The 17,430-nt window shown below is 39.4% G+C and overlaps 1 protein-coding gene across 1 annotated transcript in view; it reads left to right on the top strand.

Annotated features, from left to right (window-relative positions):
* Window positions 1-12,058, top strand: part of Sec63 (SEC63 homolog, protein translocation regulator) — a 97,311-nt gene extending 85,253 nt beyond the window's left edge. The window contains exons 17-21 of the mRNA XM_008850312.3: window positions 520-678; window positions 2,269-2,370; window positions 5,483-5,581; window positions 9,477-9,581; window positions 10,996-12,058. Coding sequence (XP_008848534.1) covers window positions 520-678; window positions 2,269-2,370; window positions 5,483-5,581; window positions 9,477-9,581; window positions 10,996-11,139 — 609 coding nt within the window. The 3' untranslated portion in view covers window positions 11,140-12,058. The remainder of the gene's footprint in view (window positions 1-519; window positions 679-2,268; window positions 2,371-5,482; window positions 5,582-9,476; window positions 9,582-10,995) is intronic.
* Window positions 12,059-17,430: the final 5,372 nt, after the last annotated feature.

Raw genomic sequence — 17,430 nt, 5'->3', positions numbered from 1 at the left:
ATGGATATAACAGTTATGAGCATACAAAATTTGTTCATAAAGAAATAGATCAAGGGGCTGGAGAGATGGCTCAGTGGTTAAGAACAGTGTTCTTGCAGAAGACCCAGGTTCAAATCCCAGCACCCACATGGCAGCTAACAACTGTCCGTAACTCCAGTTCCAGGGGAATCAGACAACCTCTTCTGCCTGCCGCAGGCATTGCACGACATGGGTGCACTTACCTACATCCAGGCAATACACACATACACATAAAATAAAAATAATAAAATAATTTTTAAAAACCCATCTTTTAAAAAAAAAAGGATAATATCAATTTATCAGTAGACACATCTTCCAAATCTTAAAATCTTCAGCTTGATACCTATATCATATAAAATAGGAATGTTTATAATTTTCTAGGATTTGGAATGAATGGTGAAGTTCTGATTTTGAGCCAATTTAGTCACTTTGATAGTAAATTGGCTCCAGGGACTCAGAAAAATGTATACTGATTGAAATGTTCTTGCTTTTTCCTTGTAGGAAGCTGCATTAAAAGAGGATGAAGAAGATGTTTCTGACAAAGGCAGCGATTCTGAAGAAGAAGAAACCAATAGAGATTCTCAGAGTGAGAAAGATGACGGCAGTGACAGAGACTCAGATAGAGAGCAAGACGAAAAGCAAAACAAAGACGATGAAGCAGTAAGCCTTCATGAGTTTATTTGTTCTGGGCTGTTCTTTTCCAGACTGGGTATTGAACCCAGTCTATATCCCAAAGTCCAGACTTCATAGGTTTAAGTAATTGGAATTACAACTGTGATTGTTGAGTTTGTTGTTCATTTGTTTGCTTGTTTACTTGTCTTGAATACCCATACATATTTTATAATTTTATTTATTATTAAGATTGTATTTGTTTTGAGGAATTCCTGTCAGGCCTTATTAAAAAAATTGTTTTAAACAAGAATTGGAAACCTCATTTTTCTTAATTTTACTTTAATTGCTAAGTGGAATAGACCCTGGGTCTGAGTGAGGTTTGTTTGGTGTCTTAAGGAAATTTTCAGTGATGGTGGTTTCTCCGGAAATAGGAGTTGGGGAAGTGGATTGTGAAACAGGACCTCTTGGAAGACTCTGCCGTATTTAGGAGAAGAAATATCACTGAAATCCTTGAGGTCAAAGAGCTGACTAAGGCAAACTTAAAATTATAGAATGTTACCTTGTTTCCTGGACTCTGTAAGGTATTATTGGGATGGTGAAGTGTAGTCTATGTGGATTAAGTGTCACTTGATCTGAGGGAATGATATAGAAGAGAATGGTACTTAGTGGGTATATAATGGAGGCTGGTCAGCTGTTCCTTTGTGCCTGGTAGCATTGCTCTTTATGACTGGGCTGTATATCTAAAAGTAACCCTTGTGATTTGAAGGCCGGGCATGATTTGAGAGGGAAAGGTTATACCCTGAATAGTCTCTGAGAGAGAAGGAAAGGCTAGAAAGAGGTAGACAGAGAAATATAAAAGTACAAGGAGACAGCATACCTACCCGTCCTTGGGAATGGTAGAGAGCAAATGAAGATGACTATTTTTATTAGTTGGGTCTTGACTGCTTTTGTTCTTTGAGAAGTAAAGAGATTATTTTCTCAGCTTTAGTCTAAGGAAGAGTTGTCACATTCTTTTCTCTAAGTATCTTAGCGTTAGTAGAGGCAACTCAAGGTTTTACAGACAAGTTTCTTCAGAACACCGAAAATAATCATTAAACCAACAGAGTCTCAATGTGTCCCATCCCAAGTACTGCTTTAGCCTACAAAGAGTACAAGCCGAGTATAGTTTTTGCCCTTAAATATGTTGGCTGCCTGGGTCAGCAGACTTAGAAGTAAACGTGACACAAGAATTAATACATGTTATGCAAGGTGCAGTGATGGCACAAAGAAGGAGCTATCAGCTAAGCTCTGAGACAGGAAATTTGTGGTAGGTTTTCCAGGAGCTCATACATCAGAGACCAAAAAGTGAAACAAAATCCCAAACAGGGTTTAGGAGGAGTGGGAGAGTGTGAAATAAGATGACAGGAATAAAAAGGGCCAGGAGGAAAGCCGTGGACGAGGCCGGGGTCGGATCAGGAACAGCAGGGCTGTACAAGCTGCAGGGCATAGGGCATGGCTGAGACGGTGGTCATGTTTGTGGGAATGAACTTCTAATCCTCAGTAGATGATTGGCATTGTCAAGAGTAAAAGCCAGAAACTCCTCAAAATGGTCTCTGAAAGATACCAGATTTCAAGTATCTTCATTTTTTTCTTTATTAGGAATGGCAAGAATTACAACAAAGTATACAGAGAAAAGAGAGAGCTCTGCTGGAAACCAAATCAAAAATAACACATCCTGTGTATAGTCTTTACTTTCCTGAGGTGAGTGCACTCAGCTTAGTATTTTCCTCATTCCATTTATTCTCTCCAAATATTTCTCAGTGGATTTTTATTGCTCTGTGGTATGTTTATTGCTCAAAGACACTCTGTCATTTATTTTTGATAGGTTACCCTTGTGATAAATGATATACTAGGAATTACTTCCAGTGAAGATGCTGTTTAAAGGGGGATTGCTAGCTTTTTCAGTTTGTGTGGTTTCCTGTGCTTCTGCCTTTTCTGTGCTCGTAATACTGAGTGTTACGCTTAATGGATTTTTCTCATTTAGTAGTAAGAGGAGGCTCTATAAAATGAGTATGCCTTGATTTACTTGACTCTTAGGAATCTCTCACCCCCATGTAGTTTTAAGTAGGATGAAAAATTTCTACCCTCTGTGGATTTTGTACTGGCCACCCAGAGCCACTAGACTGGTTCTCAACCCCAGTAGCTGTCCTAGTCCATGGGTGGCTATGAGCTATATATTTGGCCCTTAAGAAAGCAGGACCTCAGCATGCCTGAGTCCCAGACTCAAGGAAGGGCATTGCAGTGCCACCTTCACTGTTGTCCTTTACTCTGTCTTTATGCCTGCTCAACTTTTGATCTCTTTGGTAGCCTCTGTTGTTTGTCTTTCAGATTACTTTGGTATTTTCTTGACATGATGCTTTTGAGAATGATCCTGTCTGTGGAGCAGGCATCAAGAACTGGTTCCTCTAGTTCAGAGAAACTGTTCCTCAGACCACCTCACAGCTTTGCCACAGAACCTTCTGCTCTCTGTTCATGTTTAACCAGTTGTTTCATGTATAGAATATTTTCTGTTTGAGACTATCAATCAAAGATGGCAGGGGCTGGTAGGGCAAAGTCCTAAATGATTAGACTGTCTTAGTAAGTCACTCTGCATAGATGTTTTAACTTGGAGAGAAGTCTGCCCAGCATTCCAGCTTAATGCATGTGCTGATCTTCTGGCATGTCCTGAGCTTTAGCCCATCTGTTAAGTGCATTTTGCCCATTGCAGAGGTAGCCTGCCAACACCAAGAATCCTGATTATTGATTAGTTTTAAAAGTATGGGATGAGGTAAGCTACATAATTGGTACCCAAATAACTAGAGTATCATTTTAGATCATGCTTAGTTGGTAAGTGAAACATTGGCTCCCTGCTTTTTCCTTGGATAGGAGCATCTCATGGTAAATGTTTGAATACCTATGATCTGTGGGCCACCTGTGGCCCAGGATAACAGTGAGTGCAGCCTAACACAAAATCAGACTTAAAATATTACAAAGGATTTTTTTTGGTAATGTGAAATGTAGTTTTTGAGCATGAACTTTGTGAATGATACTGTCATTTCTTACTCTCTAAAGGTTACACATGCCAGATGAAGGTCTTATTTTACTAGTCCCTGATTTCACCAGTAACCATAACTGTCACTTAGCATACTCTCTATGTTAGCACACTAACATGTATTTGACTTGGATTGTCTTCGTTCATCTTCACAGTGTGGTCAAAGGTGAGCACTGATTCAACAGAAGGAAAGCTAGATAAGTGAAATAACCTAGATCTGTGTGGCTTTAAAACAGGTATTGGCAGAATTCAGCCTGCAGACAAGCCTAATTGCCTGCCTGCTTTTGTAACTGATGCTGTACTGTAAAGAAAATTTTATTAAAACTCAATTTCATTCATTTCTTTTCATATTGCTACAGCAGATTTGGGCACTCGCAAGAGTGTGTACAGAACATATAGATAGACATACATACAAGCATCTCTGTGGCCTTACTAACCCTGAGGTTAAGCAGAATTGGATTTTCTTACTATTTAGGTACTGCTAACACCATTCATTTGTGATTTGTCAATCTTAGTATTGTTGAGTGCTTTGTAGCTAAAGGTCTTTTAACAAAAGAGCTTTTAGTTAAATCTAAAGTAGCATTACTAAAAAGATACAGAAAAATAATAAAAAAGACAAAAGTTGCCTCTAAGATGATGGCTTAGTGAGCAGTTACCTGTACCAAGCCTGCTGATACCAATTTAATCCCTGGGACCCATGAGGTGGAAGGAAAGAACTGATTTCCACATGTGTGCCCTACCACACACGCATCCACATACATACAAATACACACAAAATGAATGTTTTAAAAAAAAGAAAAACAAACAAAAAAAGTCATCTCTTAAGGGTAAAATGAAATTGAAAATGCATCTGTTTTGATTTAAAGCACAAATATTTCCCAGAGTCTTGGGAAATTGAGTTTAGAATAGTGTGATGCTCTTTTAGTTAAACATATATTTAACACAGCCCAGGGTTTATTTTTAGCTTCAAGCATTTTTCTTCAGACTGTTTTTAGAAAAGTATTTCCTCTACTCAGTCTAAAATGGGTGATACTAAGCAGATGTCTAAAGAGTTAACGGATGGGAAATGTAATGTGGTGATGGCTGTTGTACACAATGAGGCTTGGTGCTTGCAGACTGCTGGGCCTTCTGTGTTCACTAGAAAATTCTCTTCTGCCTTTTGTTCTGTCATATCTAAACCCCCTAATTGTGCATTCTTGTGGCAGTTTCTTTACCTAGCTTCTTGTTTTTGTTTTGATCTTCCTGAAATTCAGCTAGAAATGCCAAGTTTATTGAAATAATAATGTGAAGTGAGCAGTGTACGTCAGCTCTTGAAGTCTGACATGCTCTGTTGTAGGAGTAAAGTGTTTAATGAATTGATGCTTTTATTGGATTGTCCAAGCCCCTTCCACTCGTACATTAGTTTTTATTTATTACTTACTAGGTTAGAAATAACTTAAATTTTTTTGAGTATGATATTGTAGTGATTTATGGTGTCTTTTTTTAAGAATATCTTTTATCATTTTAAAATAAATCAGGGGTATCAAATATGGAGATCCATTAGTAGGCTTTAAGTAACCTCCAAAAATTATATGTAAAATTATTTGGGGGCGCAATGGCTGAATCTCCTGTGGCTAAGCACAATTTATTCATTGGGTAAACACTTATTACACAAGCATTGTGTTGGTGCTAATATAGCAGTGAATAAAACACAGATAATATCTGTAAAATAAGTTACACAAAGTTTTATTTCTCTACTTCTTTCTGATTACTTAATAGTATTTTTTTTTTTTTTCGTTCCAGGAAAAACAAGAGTGGTGGTGGCTTTATATTGCAGACAGGAAAGAGCAGACACTAATATCTATGCCGTATCATGTGTGTACATTGAAAGATACAGAGGAGGTAATTAGCCAACAATAATGTTTTTGTTTTGATATCTTACCTTTATGCTGCTTCATAAAATTTTAAAGATTTCATTTATTGTATTTTTTTTTTTTTTGTTTCTTGAGATAGTTTTAAATAGCCCAGGCTGACCTCAAATTACCATGTAGCCAGGGCTGGCTTTGAACTGCTGATCCACTGGTGTGTACTTCCCAAGTCCTAGGATTATAGGCTTGTATGACCATACCTGGCAATTTGCATTTAATTTGTTGTAAGGTATTTTGTAACCTGATTTTTGTGGGGTGAGCTCATTGGAAATCTATCAAGTATTATGAACCATAAGGCAACTTGGTCAGTCTGTTAAAAATACAACATGGTTTTTTTGGAGTTTTTCACCTATGAACATATGCTTTTACTCTCTCTCTAGAATTTAATGATATTTTATAAAAATTAGGATATTTGACCTTGTTGGATTGGTGCTAGGTAGACTACTCTTTGTCTTTAAAATAATAATATAAGAACTGGTGTTCTAGGTTTTTAGATGGAATTTTTTATTATTGTGTCGTTCTTCATTGCTGCCTTTGTTGCTGTTGTTGTTGCTTTCATTACTGCAACAAATACCGAAAGAAATATTTTTTTTATTATTTTTATTTTGTGGGTATGAGTGTATTACCTGCACGTGTGTAAAGTGCATGCGTGTCATGCAATGCCCATGGAGGTCAGAAGGCCTTGGATCCCTTGGAACTGGAGATAAGGACGAGTTTTAGCTGCTGGTACTGGAAATCGAACCTGAGTCCTCTGCAAGAGCAGTCAATGCTCTTGACCACTGAGCCATCTCTCCAGCCCCTGAAAGAAATAATTTAAAGGAGGGAGACTTGGAAGGCTGGAGAGACCACTCAGTGGTGAAGTGTTTACTGCTCTCGCAGAGTACCGAAGTTTGGTTTCCATCACCTACATTGGGAAACTGCCTGTGACTCCACCTCAGATCCAGTGGGCTCTGTGGGTACCTGCACACAAACACATCTGTGTACAACCTAATTAAAAATAAACCTTTTGAAGAAAAAAGAGGATTGATTGGTTTCAGAAGGTTCATCCTTATTCAGAGCTCAGTCCATGCTTTTATTTCCATGGTAAGGTAGAGATGGAGGTGAACTTACCTGATAGCAGCAAGGAAGCAAAAACAGCAGGGGGCCAAGGGCAGGGCACATGTTTCATAGGCGTACCCCTGCAAGGACCTGCTTTCTCTAGCCCGCACCCACTTCCTGTGATCTGCCACCTCCCACTAATGCCATCAGATTTTTGTCGCCATCAGAAAGTTGGTCACCATCATTGATTGCATCAGAGCCATCATACGCTAGTTTTCTTTTTCTGGAAATGCTCTACTAGACACCCAGAAGTGTCCTTTGCCATTCTTGGTATTTTTCAGTTGCATCAAGTTGACAGTATTGACTGTCATAACAAGATCAGAAAAGTAGCATTGTGATGAAAATTTGGTTACTCATCTTTTACTCTTGGGAGCTGTATTCTGTTGGACTGTTTTTTTGTTTTTTTGTTCAGCAAGCAAGTTCTGTCAGCCTAACTGAATTGACAAGAGCAAGGCTTTCAGATTTCAAGATAGTTCTAAATACTGTCTTAGTATTTAAAAAATCCCTTGAAATCCTTTATAAGCAAATGATAAATGTGCAGAATTATTTAATATTGCTTATTTGACATTTAAAGCGATAGACAACTTACAAATAAAATTAATACTGCAATTTCATTGTATTAATTTACTTTGTACCTGGTTTTTTAATGGTCAGTACATTCACCTAAATGTTCTTGAAGATGTAAATGGACATAAAATGAACCACCTTGATTTGTATTTCCTGTTTGCTCCTTTTTTTTTTAATCTTTTTGAGACAGGGTCTGCCCTGTAGCCCCAGCTGGCCTGGAACTCACTATGTAGACCAGGCTGGCCTTGAACTCACAGAGATCTGCCTGCCTCTGCCTCCCAAGTGCTGGGACTACAGGCGTGCGCCACCACGCCCAGCTAAGATTTTATTTTTATTGTATGTGCATTAATGTTTTGCCTGCACATGTGTATGTGTACCACATATGTGCAGATGCACCTGAAGGCCTGAAGAGGGCATCAGATCCCCTGGAACAAGTTATAGACCATTGTGAGCCACTTAATGTAGGGGTTGGGAATTGAATCCAGGTCCTCTGCAAGAGCAGCACGTGCTCTTAATAGCTGAGCCATCTCTTCTAGCCCCTATTTATTTTTTAAGAATGAAACTAGAGAGAGAGAGAGAGAGAGATCATTGCTCATTTGTATTTGATCCTTTAAGTTGTTTTGGTGGGTTTTTATTGTTTTTTTACTGTGAAGACGTCAGCCCTGTTTTTGGTGTGTGTGTTATGAATATTTCTCTCCAGTTCATGTGATTATTATTTATTTAATTAATTTTTTTCCTCGTGTGGAATTCAGGCTTTGAGCATATTAGGAAAGTGCTCTAGCTGAGTCACAACTTGACCATAATCTTTCTTTTAAAGTATACTCTGTTTACTCTCTTTTTCCTTTTTTACTGTGCTTATGAAATTTTATTTTGTTGCTCCTAAGTTTGTGTCATAGTTAGAAAGTCATGTGGAGTTGTTCCTTTGTTTTGTTTTGTTTTGTTTTGTTTTGTTTTGTTTTATAGCCCAGGCGAAACCAGGCATGGTGGCTCATGTCTGTAACCCCAGCATTCAAGAGGCACAGGCAGGTAGATCTCTGTGATTTCAAAGTCATCTTGGTCTATGTCGTAAGTTCTAGGCCAGCCAGGACAGTGTAATTAGACCCTGTCTTGAGAGAGAGAGAGAGAGAGAGAGAGAGAGGGAAAGGTAGAAAGCCTGGGCGTGGTGGTTCAGGACTGTTATTCCAGCTACTTGGAAAGCTGAGGAAGGAAGATCACATGTTCAAGGCCAGCCTAGGCTAGAGTGAGTTTAACACTAGCCTGGGAGTTTTGGTGAGAGCTTGTCTCAAAATAAAAAGTAAAAAGAAGTCTGGAGAGATGGGTCAGCAGGTAAGAGCACTGGGTTCAGTTCCCAGTACCCACATGGTGATACAACTACCTACATCTCCAGTTCCAGGGAATCTGACACCCTCTTCTGTCCTCTGAGGGTACCAGGGCACAAACTCAGTACATAGACATACATGCTGGCTTAACATACACATAAAATAAATACAATTGTTAAATAAATTTTTTTAAAAAAGGTAAAAAGAGCCAAGGGGCTGGAGACATGGCTCAGCACATAAAGGCTCAGCAGGTAAAGGCACCTTGCAGACAAGCCTGAGTTCCATGCCTAGGACCCACATGATGGAAGAGATAACCCACTCCCACAAGTTATCCTCTGATCTTGTGCAAGTGAGTATACACATACGCACAGTAAATAAATATAATTTTCTAATTACTTTTTATTGTATGTGTATGCATTTTGCCTGCATGTGTGTAAGTGCATCCATGTCTTACAATGCCCTGGAGACCAGAAGAGGATGTTGGATCCCCTGGAACTAGAGTTACTGACAGTTGTTAGCCACTATGTAAGGTCCTGTGAAAGAGCAGCCAGTGCTCTTAACCACTGAGCCAACTCTCTGGCTCAATTTTTAAAAAGTTTTTAAGAGAGAAAGCTGAGGCTATAGCTCAACAGGAGCAAGGCTCTAGGTGCAATCCCTGGTCAACAAAGGGTAGGAATAAAGGAGAATCAAAAGCACAGCTTGTTGAATGCCTCCCATGCTATCTACACATCAATAAATCAGCAAGCTCTCTCTCTCTCTCTCTCTCTCTCTCTCTCTCTCTCTCTCTCTCTCTCTTGAATTTTTGTGATTTATATATAATATAATTTGATGGTAGTTCAGTCCCCTCTACAACACAGCTTTTTAAGTGTTGATTTTATCTTTTAGGTAGAACTGAAGTTTCCTGCACCAGGCAAACCTGGAAATTATCAGTACACAGTGTTTCTAAGATCAGACTCCTATATGGGTTTGGATCAGATCAAACCCTTGAAGGTAAGAATAGTGATGAAGGGGCTGGAGAGATGGCTTGGCCGTTAAGAGCATTTCCTGCTCTTGCAGAGAACCCAGGTCCTGTTCCTAGAACACATATTGCAGCTGCAATTATTTGTAGCTCCAGTTCCAGGAGATCCAACACCCTCTTCTGACCTCCGTGGGCATGGCACAGCATGGGTGCACTTACATACATGCAGGCAATACACTCATAGACACAAAATAAAAATAATAATTTTTTTAAAGGAATAGTGATGAGTAGATTGTCTGAAGAAGAGCAGCCAGTACCTGAGTACGTGTATGGCAAACATTTCTAGTTTTGAAATGTAGAGCTGGGGAAGGAAAAATATCATCATTTCAATAATAGACTTTAAAGGACTATGATTTGAACTTTGACTATGTTTTTTTGTTTTTTGTTTTTTGGGGTTTTTTTTGTCTCTTTTGAGACAGGGTCTCCTTGTAGCCCCAGCTGTCCTGGAACTCACAAAGATCCACGTGCCTCTGCTTCCCAAGTGCTGGGATTAAAGCCGTGCACCACCACGCCCAGCTGACTATGTTTCTTTAGTAGTAATTTTAATGTGCTGTAGTAATGTGATAAGTTTAAGGGCATCAGCAAATGGGTTCTGTTTTCTTTGAAAAAGCTTACAGACTTTTGGTACAGGTTTTATTGGAGTATTTATTGATTTCTGAAATGCTTTTTTTTTCATCTTTTTGAGACAGGGTCTCCCTGTAGCCCCAGCTGTCCCGGAACTCTCTATGTAGACCAGGCTGGCCTTGAACTCACAGAGATCTGCCTGCCTCTATCTATCTCCCGAGTGCTGGGATTTAAAGGCATGTGCCACTACGCCTGGCTGAAATGACATTTTTAATCATCTTAGAGCTTACACTTTATCAGTTGAAACACACTCCTATCAGTGTTTACCATTTCCTTTGTGCTTTTTATTTACGGCATTCTATTGTATTAGATTGTGCTAAAGCATTGTTACACTATAAAGAGGAAGGGAGCCAGTAAAGGTGAGTCTCTTTTTTTTCCCGTGATAGTTTTGTAATTTTTGCATTAGCCATAAATTTTGCTTCACAGAAAACTCTTTTGAAATCATACTTGACTCCCATACTTTCTTCCTTCAGCAAAATATTTTTATTAAGATACTACCCAGCATTATTGCTTAAGAATTACACTTGTTAGTACTTTGTGCCACAGAAACACATTTTAAAATAGTTTAAGTTCTGTAAAGTCCACCTATCAAAATTGTATTAGATCATTTCCATGTTAGTATATTTGTTTCTACAGTGAAGTATTCTGAATGAATGTGTTGAATTTAGAGTTGAATCCGTAAAGAAAACATTCCCTTTACCCCAGGTATTTTTTCTATTTTTCCTTCCCAAATGTCTGATGTGTACATTTAATTCTTTATAGTTGGAAGTTCATGAGGCTAAGCCTGTGCCAGAAAATCACCCACAGTGGGATACAGCAATAGAAGGTGATGAAGACCAGGAAGACAGTGAGGGATTTGAAGATAGCTTTGAGGAAGAAGAGGAGGAAGAGGAAGATGATGACTAAGCAGTACTATGAATGGGCCAAAGCATTTGCACATACTTGCAAACACCTGCTGTTTTGTAAATTATAATAAACCAGAAGCAGTGTGGAACCGATGTTGAGGGAAGTGTTGGTATCTTTGCTAGAAATGGGTGCATAAAATGGGCAGTTGGTGGTGCCTTGATGCAATCTGAAAAAGGATTCTTTAAAACCTTTCAAGTATGGGGTGGTGCATTTATTTCATCTGGAAATAATAATAAATCCTTTGTTATAACTGTTCAGAAGTGTGGGCTATGTATTACCTGATCAATTTATGGTCCCAGTAAAAGTCAAGGTACATGTGAAAACAATCTTAGACATGAGGAACTTTTCTTTGTTCAGCTTTAGTTTTAGTAAACACTATAATGTGATAAACATCACAAATATGTTTTAAGTAACATCTGCTCAAGTTTTTTAATCTCTTGATAAGCTCTGTTATTCATTTATTGATAGGTTATAAGTGATAAGAGTGTAACAGTTCCATGAGTTCAGACCTTTACTTTCATCTGTCTTGGCCGTAACTTGGCATTTTCTCACATTCCACATAATATAGAGGGCTACATTATGAAATTTTCCTTTCTCAATTGCCCAGAATTATCAGACATATTATAAAAGTGGCTTTTAATGACTTAAAACATTTTTAAGCCTCTTGACCTGTCAATACAAGGGTCTAATTCTTTTGATAAACTGTGGTGAATATGGGACCATGTGTTTTCTGATGTTGGTGGTGTATGTCACTCAGCCGTTTTTAAAGGTTCTCTATGAAAGCTGAAGTACATTCGTAGCTTTTAATCTACCTGACTCTTAACAGAAGCCTTTTAAAGAAAATAAACACAGCGTGCAAAGGAGGTATTTTTTTGTATTCATTTTGGACTCCTGTCAATAAAATAGAAGTTTGACTCATTTTATGTTTGTAATTGTGTTTGTCTTTTTACTCCTAAAGAAAGGGCATAAATAGAGTAATCTATTAATTTTCAACTAGAAGTTTACTACTGTACCTCACTGTGGAAGTGACTGCTATCTCTGTATTACTATTGGGAGGCCCAGAAGGGAGAGCTAGTTCCCCTCATTTAATGCAGCCTTGAAGGGCAATGCTTACCATAGAGTAGAAATGTGTGTGTGTGTGATGATTCACTGAAGTAAGAGGAATATTTTTATTACTAGATGTGGAGGAAACACAAGTCTATACTATTATAAGACTGATGGCAATAATTCTCTCCTATCAAACTCTCCATAGGCCAAAGTACTGTTGCAATACTAACTTGTGACCTTGTTTATTTTTAAAAGGTTGCTACACATCATGCAGAATTACCACTGGTATTTTGTTACTACAGTAGTTGGAAATAAAATTTTAAAATTACCAAAAATACGAATGCTTTTTTTTGCGGGGGGGCGGGGTCCTTAAGATCTAATATTTCCTGTAAAATAGTTGGGAGTTTTTTATCGGAGACTTGATAACCATGAGACCCTTCCTCGGCAGGCAGAAGGCTGTGGGGTTGAGGATTTGGTTCACTTGTTTGATTTATATGTCACACAGTGGATTTGCTTTTCAAATCAAGGTTTACTGAAAGCCCCAGTGTTGGTCGAGTTAGCTGCTAGTCTGGTGAGTGTGAAGGGAGAGAGCCGGCTGGTGTCAGGTGCTAAAGTAGAATGAGGTCAGAGGAGATGGAACAGAACACAATAGTGTTCACATTTCCTAGTTGTACTGAAGTATATTTTTCCAGAAAAAAAAAATAAAACTTAATTTTCTAGTGGCTATTTTCCCTTTAAAAGGCTGTACAGAGTTCATGTAAACAGCTGGATTCTCTGGCTTTGAAATTCTCTGGCAACAATTTTACAGCCAAAACCAGCACCACTGTGCTTATAAACAGCATCCCTCCTACGACTACAAATTCCACCAGTCTTTTTCTTTGCTTGTTTTGTGACATATATCAACATCCCAACCAAAAGAATAGATTTTCCTCTAGTGAGCACCTTAGGTAACTTCACCCTTTGTCATAGCAGTGTGAGAACTGAGCCTTCAGTTTATGGCTCTCATCCCTCCAGTCGTCAGCAGACCCCACATCCCTTCCTTCTCTGGAATGGGATTGATAGCTTACCTGGTTTACATTGGCTCTAACGGAAATGTTTGAGTCAAGTTTCATTTCTATTCCTATTCAAAAAATAGATGGATATATAGATAAAAATGCAGTACATACAGAGTGAAATTGGTTCTTTCTGAACTTGTTACTTAAAATAATGTAACGTTTTATCTAAATGTGCATAGTGTCCACTAAAACACAGCCTTCCAGAAGGAGTCTTAGTTACCACAGCTGAAAGTGTGGCTGACATGGCAAATGTTAGTGTTGTGGACCTAATCAAGGCTGCAGTTACGGAGCTCTCAGTCTCCAGATCAGTTAGTGGTCTGTGTCCTCTAGAGTTCCCTGTGCATGTTTTAAGAGAAGTGGACAGGTTCAATAAGGTTCTGTGTATGGAACAATCTCTTGTGCTCTGCTCTGCTTACACTGCGGAGTGAAGGACGGACTATTGGGTTGTACCCATCCACTGTGTGCCAGGAAGCTCAGGCTCTGGTAGGAAGCAGGAGTATGGATGCCAACCCCCGTGTGTAAATGAGTGAGGAGCTGGCTGTTCAGGAATTTACTGACTCACTTAGCATGTTCTGATTTAGCTTTTGGTTTTGAGACATGGTTTCATTATATAGCCTAGGCTGGCCTTGAACTCACTATACCCAAAAACTGATCCTCCTGCCTCAGCTCTTGAGTAATGAATGGTATTACAGGCTTGAGCTGCCATATGTGGTGTTGAGCACATTTACCATATTTATCAGCTATTTCTCCAGGTAGCTCATGCCAGGTTCTGGAGTGTTGTTTAGTAACAGCCCATATTTCACATTCAGTACCTTACACAGTTCTTGAGGAATTGTTTGGTGTATATTTCCTGAGTGTCTGTGCTCCAATTCTTATTCACGTGTTGGAGCTGTGTGCACACCGTTTTACCTCCTCACTGGTATTCAGTCAGGCAGATGAGTGGCAATCCATTTTAATCCCTTTGCATAGTGGGCGAATGCTACTTGCTTTTTTTTTTTTTTTTTTTTTTTTTTTTTTTTTTTGGCTTTTCACATAGGCAAAAGGGCCTAGCTATTTATTTTGTTGGCTTTCCTCCAATCTTTTTGAATAAAGGCAGGTTCATTTTCCCATCACATTCTGACTCAGCTCTGGAATTTCCTATTTAATCTGCCTTAAAATGAAACAACTATCAGTGAACCATAACATTTTTTCACCAGCTGTGCAGTGATTAGTCCAAATTGCATCTCAAGAAGTCAGCAACAGGCGTCTTCATGCACTTGATGCTAGGGCTATTTTTACAAACCTTAAAACAACAAAAGGTGGTCTTGTATATTTTCTTGTAACTGAGCTAATAATCCAAATAGCAGCAATCATGAACATGCTTTAGGTCTGTGGTTTCAGGCAGGTGTGTGCATCCCAGGGGTATGCAGATGATCAGTCCTTTGAGAAAATGTTAAAATGATTCTTTGTATTTAATCTCATCCTTTTAAATTTCTATTTTTGTGTGTTTTATAATGTACATAATATATTGTACAGTTGTACATTCTATAATTTATAAATAAATGATACATTTATTGGTGCATTTTTTTCCCCTGATTTGGGCGCATGATCAAAACATCTGGACAAATACTTCATGGTATTGGTAGGGTGACATTTCAAACTAAATGTGGGCCTTTGACCATTTGAGATCACAAAGTGCTCTGCTGACATTTGTTCTGTTCAATCTACTTCTGCCCCCAAGAGCAAGATGACGCATATTTGTGATTGAGCCAACTAGGGTTTGTTGGTGGGGTTAACAGGCAAAAGGAAGACTCTTTGCAGCTGCAGTAGGGAGAGGAGGCCTAGGGACTCAGCAAAGCTACAGTTGTTTGTGGGCTGGGCAATCAGTAGCTGCTGCCAGTTAAAGGTGCCTGTAGGAAGGACCATCCCTTCAGCACAAGGCTGTTCAGCATTAAGCCACCTGGGTTCACAGTAGGGCAGACTGTAAAAGAGTAACCTACAATTGCCCCATATTTTCAAACTTGTTTCCAGTAGAGGGCAACAGGGCTATAATTAATTTTCTTTAAAGAATGGTTGGTGAGATTAAACCAAAGCTCCAAAAATGCTTTTAAAAAAAAAAGGGAGATGGGGTTTTGCATGTTGCCCGTTTACTTTAAACTCCTGGACTGGTAATCCTCTCAGCCTCATGAGCAGTCAGGACTACGGGTAGGCACCACTGTGCCCATCCAAATAACACTTCTGCTTTATCTGCAGTTCCCAGAATTGCCTCCTTCCTCTTTGAACTTTGGTACCCACCAACAACAACCTTTGTCTTTTTTACCTGTGCCCTTTAGTACGTTAAATGTGCTTCTGATTGAAGTTAAATCCCTTTGCAGCAAATGCTAAGATACAAGTCTGTTATATATCTGTTCTGCTAGAATTCTATTGTTTGAGAGAAGGTGCAGTCAGGTGAGACATTCATTTTCCAAAAATGAAACAAAACCAACTAGTTTTTTGTTTTTGAGACAGGGTCTTCTTGTATCCCCAGTCAGCCTGTAACTTGCCTTGATTTCATAGACTGGCCTGCCTCTGCTGGGATTAAAGGTGTGCTCCACCATACATGCTTCGAATGTAATTGTTTTGCATGGTGCCAACTGTGAAGGGTCTGCAGTTTCTATTTACAAGCTAACTTGCCCAGTCTTGGGTACTAGCTTTGACTCCCAGTTCAGAGGCACAGCATGAACTTCATGTCAACCAATCTGCTTCTGTCTTCCAGGTTCCATGTGGGTGATACAGAGTGCCCAAGTAAGTATTGTGCATATCACAGGGGAACTTTGAGCTTGGGAACCTAGCATTTTTAAAAGCTGTGTGAGCAAATTTATTCAGTCTCTACCAGTCTAACAGCAAACAGACTTGCCTGGGAGGGAAATAATGCCTTTCATGGCAGTTCTCTGTGCACATCCTTGAGAAGACAGTAGGAGCCAAATCATGTCCTCTGCTTTCAGGTGTGCAAAATGGTGAGAAACTCTTGGGAGGCGACTTCAGTATACATAGAAGCTCTGTCTACCAAGAGGCACAGAGCACTTTCAGTGGAATGAGTTCTTAGTAACAAGTAGACCACCCTCCTTGAGAGTAATGTACCTGTAAGCCCCTTACAAATGCTTTCTCTCCTTGTCAAGAATAGTTTTGTTACAACTGGAAGATAGTTCACTTACATACAACTAAAAATATCCAGACCTTTCTAAATTGAGTTCAGTCTGTTATAACAGAAAAGGAGGTATCTGAAAAGGTAAACACACCTAGTGTATAAATAAAAGATTTTGACTATTGTCTGTATTTCTCTACCACTCCACCCCCAACCAACAAACCCACACCCAGTTCCCTTCAAGAGAAATTGAATGTTACACAAGTCTGGCTCCTTGTAGGATGGTCACCTTTCTGCTAGTGCTGCTGCTGAAGCCCAGGTTACCCTTAGGCCACCTGTGTGTTGGGTGAAATAATTGAGAAGCCTCTGAAATCCTGTTTCTGTTGCTCATTCTCCTTGAAGGGAAGGTTACTTGTCTGTGTTTAACATCTCACTTAGAGATGTTGGGGTTGAGGTAGATGAAGAGGGAGGGTGACCAAATTTGCTGATGGGCATTTTTATTTAAAATTAATAATGCATGTGACCACAATTTGATGAGAGTAGACATTCTGATCTTTGAATCGGGTTGGAGGGTTTCCCAGAGGACACCAAGTAAGGACTGGACTAACCCCACCTCCCTTATTGACATGCTCAGCCACCCTTTGTTCTTACCCTTGCTAAATTGGTTTACTCCATAATCACATCCAAAGTTTCTCCAGCTTCTTAATTTCTTGATTCTCTTCCACATTCTTGGGACTAGAGTCCCTTCCCATATTCCTTCAAAAGCTTTTGGTTCCTCTTCTTGACAGCACATTAAACACAGGCGGGAAGCAGGGGAGAAAGGCAGGAGAGTTGTCCATGTCGAGCTGGGCTGCTCTTTCCACTCAGCTAGGGCTCCCAGCCACCAGCCAGGGTATCAGAACTTCTTAACTTTTTCCCAGGATCCACAACAATGCTTAGCACACCTACCCACCCACTCAGAAAACACTCATCTGGCTCTATATCACTGTTAATAAGGATTAATGTGATTGTCTGCAAAGTGTTTTGGAGAGGGGGTGAAACATTGTGATTCACCTCAGCATTCCTTTACACGCCCCCCCCCCCCGC

Source organism: Nannospalax galili, unplaced genomic scaffold (genome assembly GCF_000622305.1).
Source record: "Nannospalax galili isolate Female #2095 unplaced genomic scaffold, S.galili_v1.0 scaffold324, whole genome shotgun sequence".
Lineage (NCBI taxonomy): Eukaryota > Metazoa > Chordata > Mammalia > Rodentia > Spalacidae > Nannospalax > Nannospalax galili.
The sequence above is the reverse complement of the archived record's forward strand: the minus strand, read 5'-3'. Positions and strand labels throughout refer to the sequence as shown.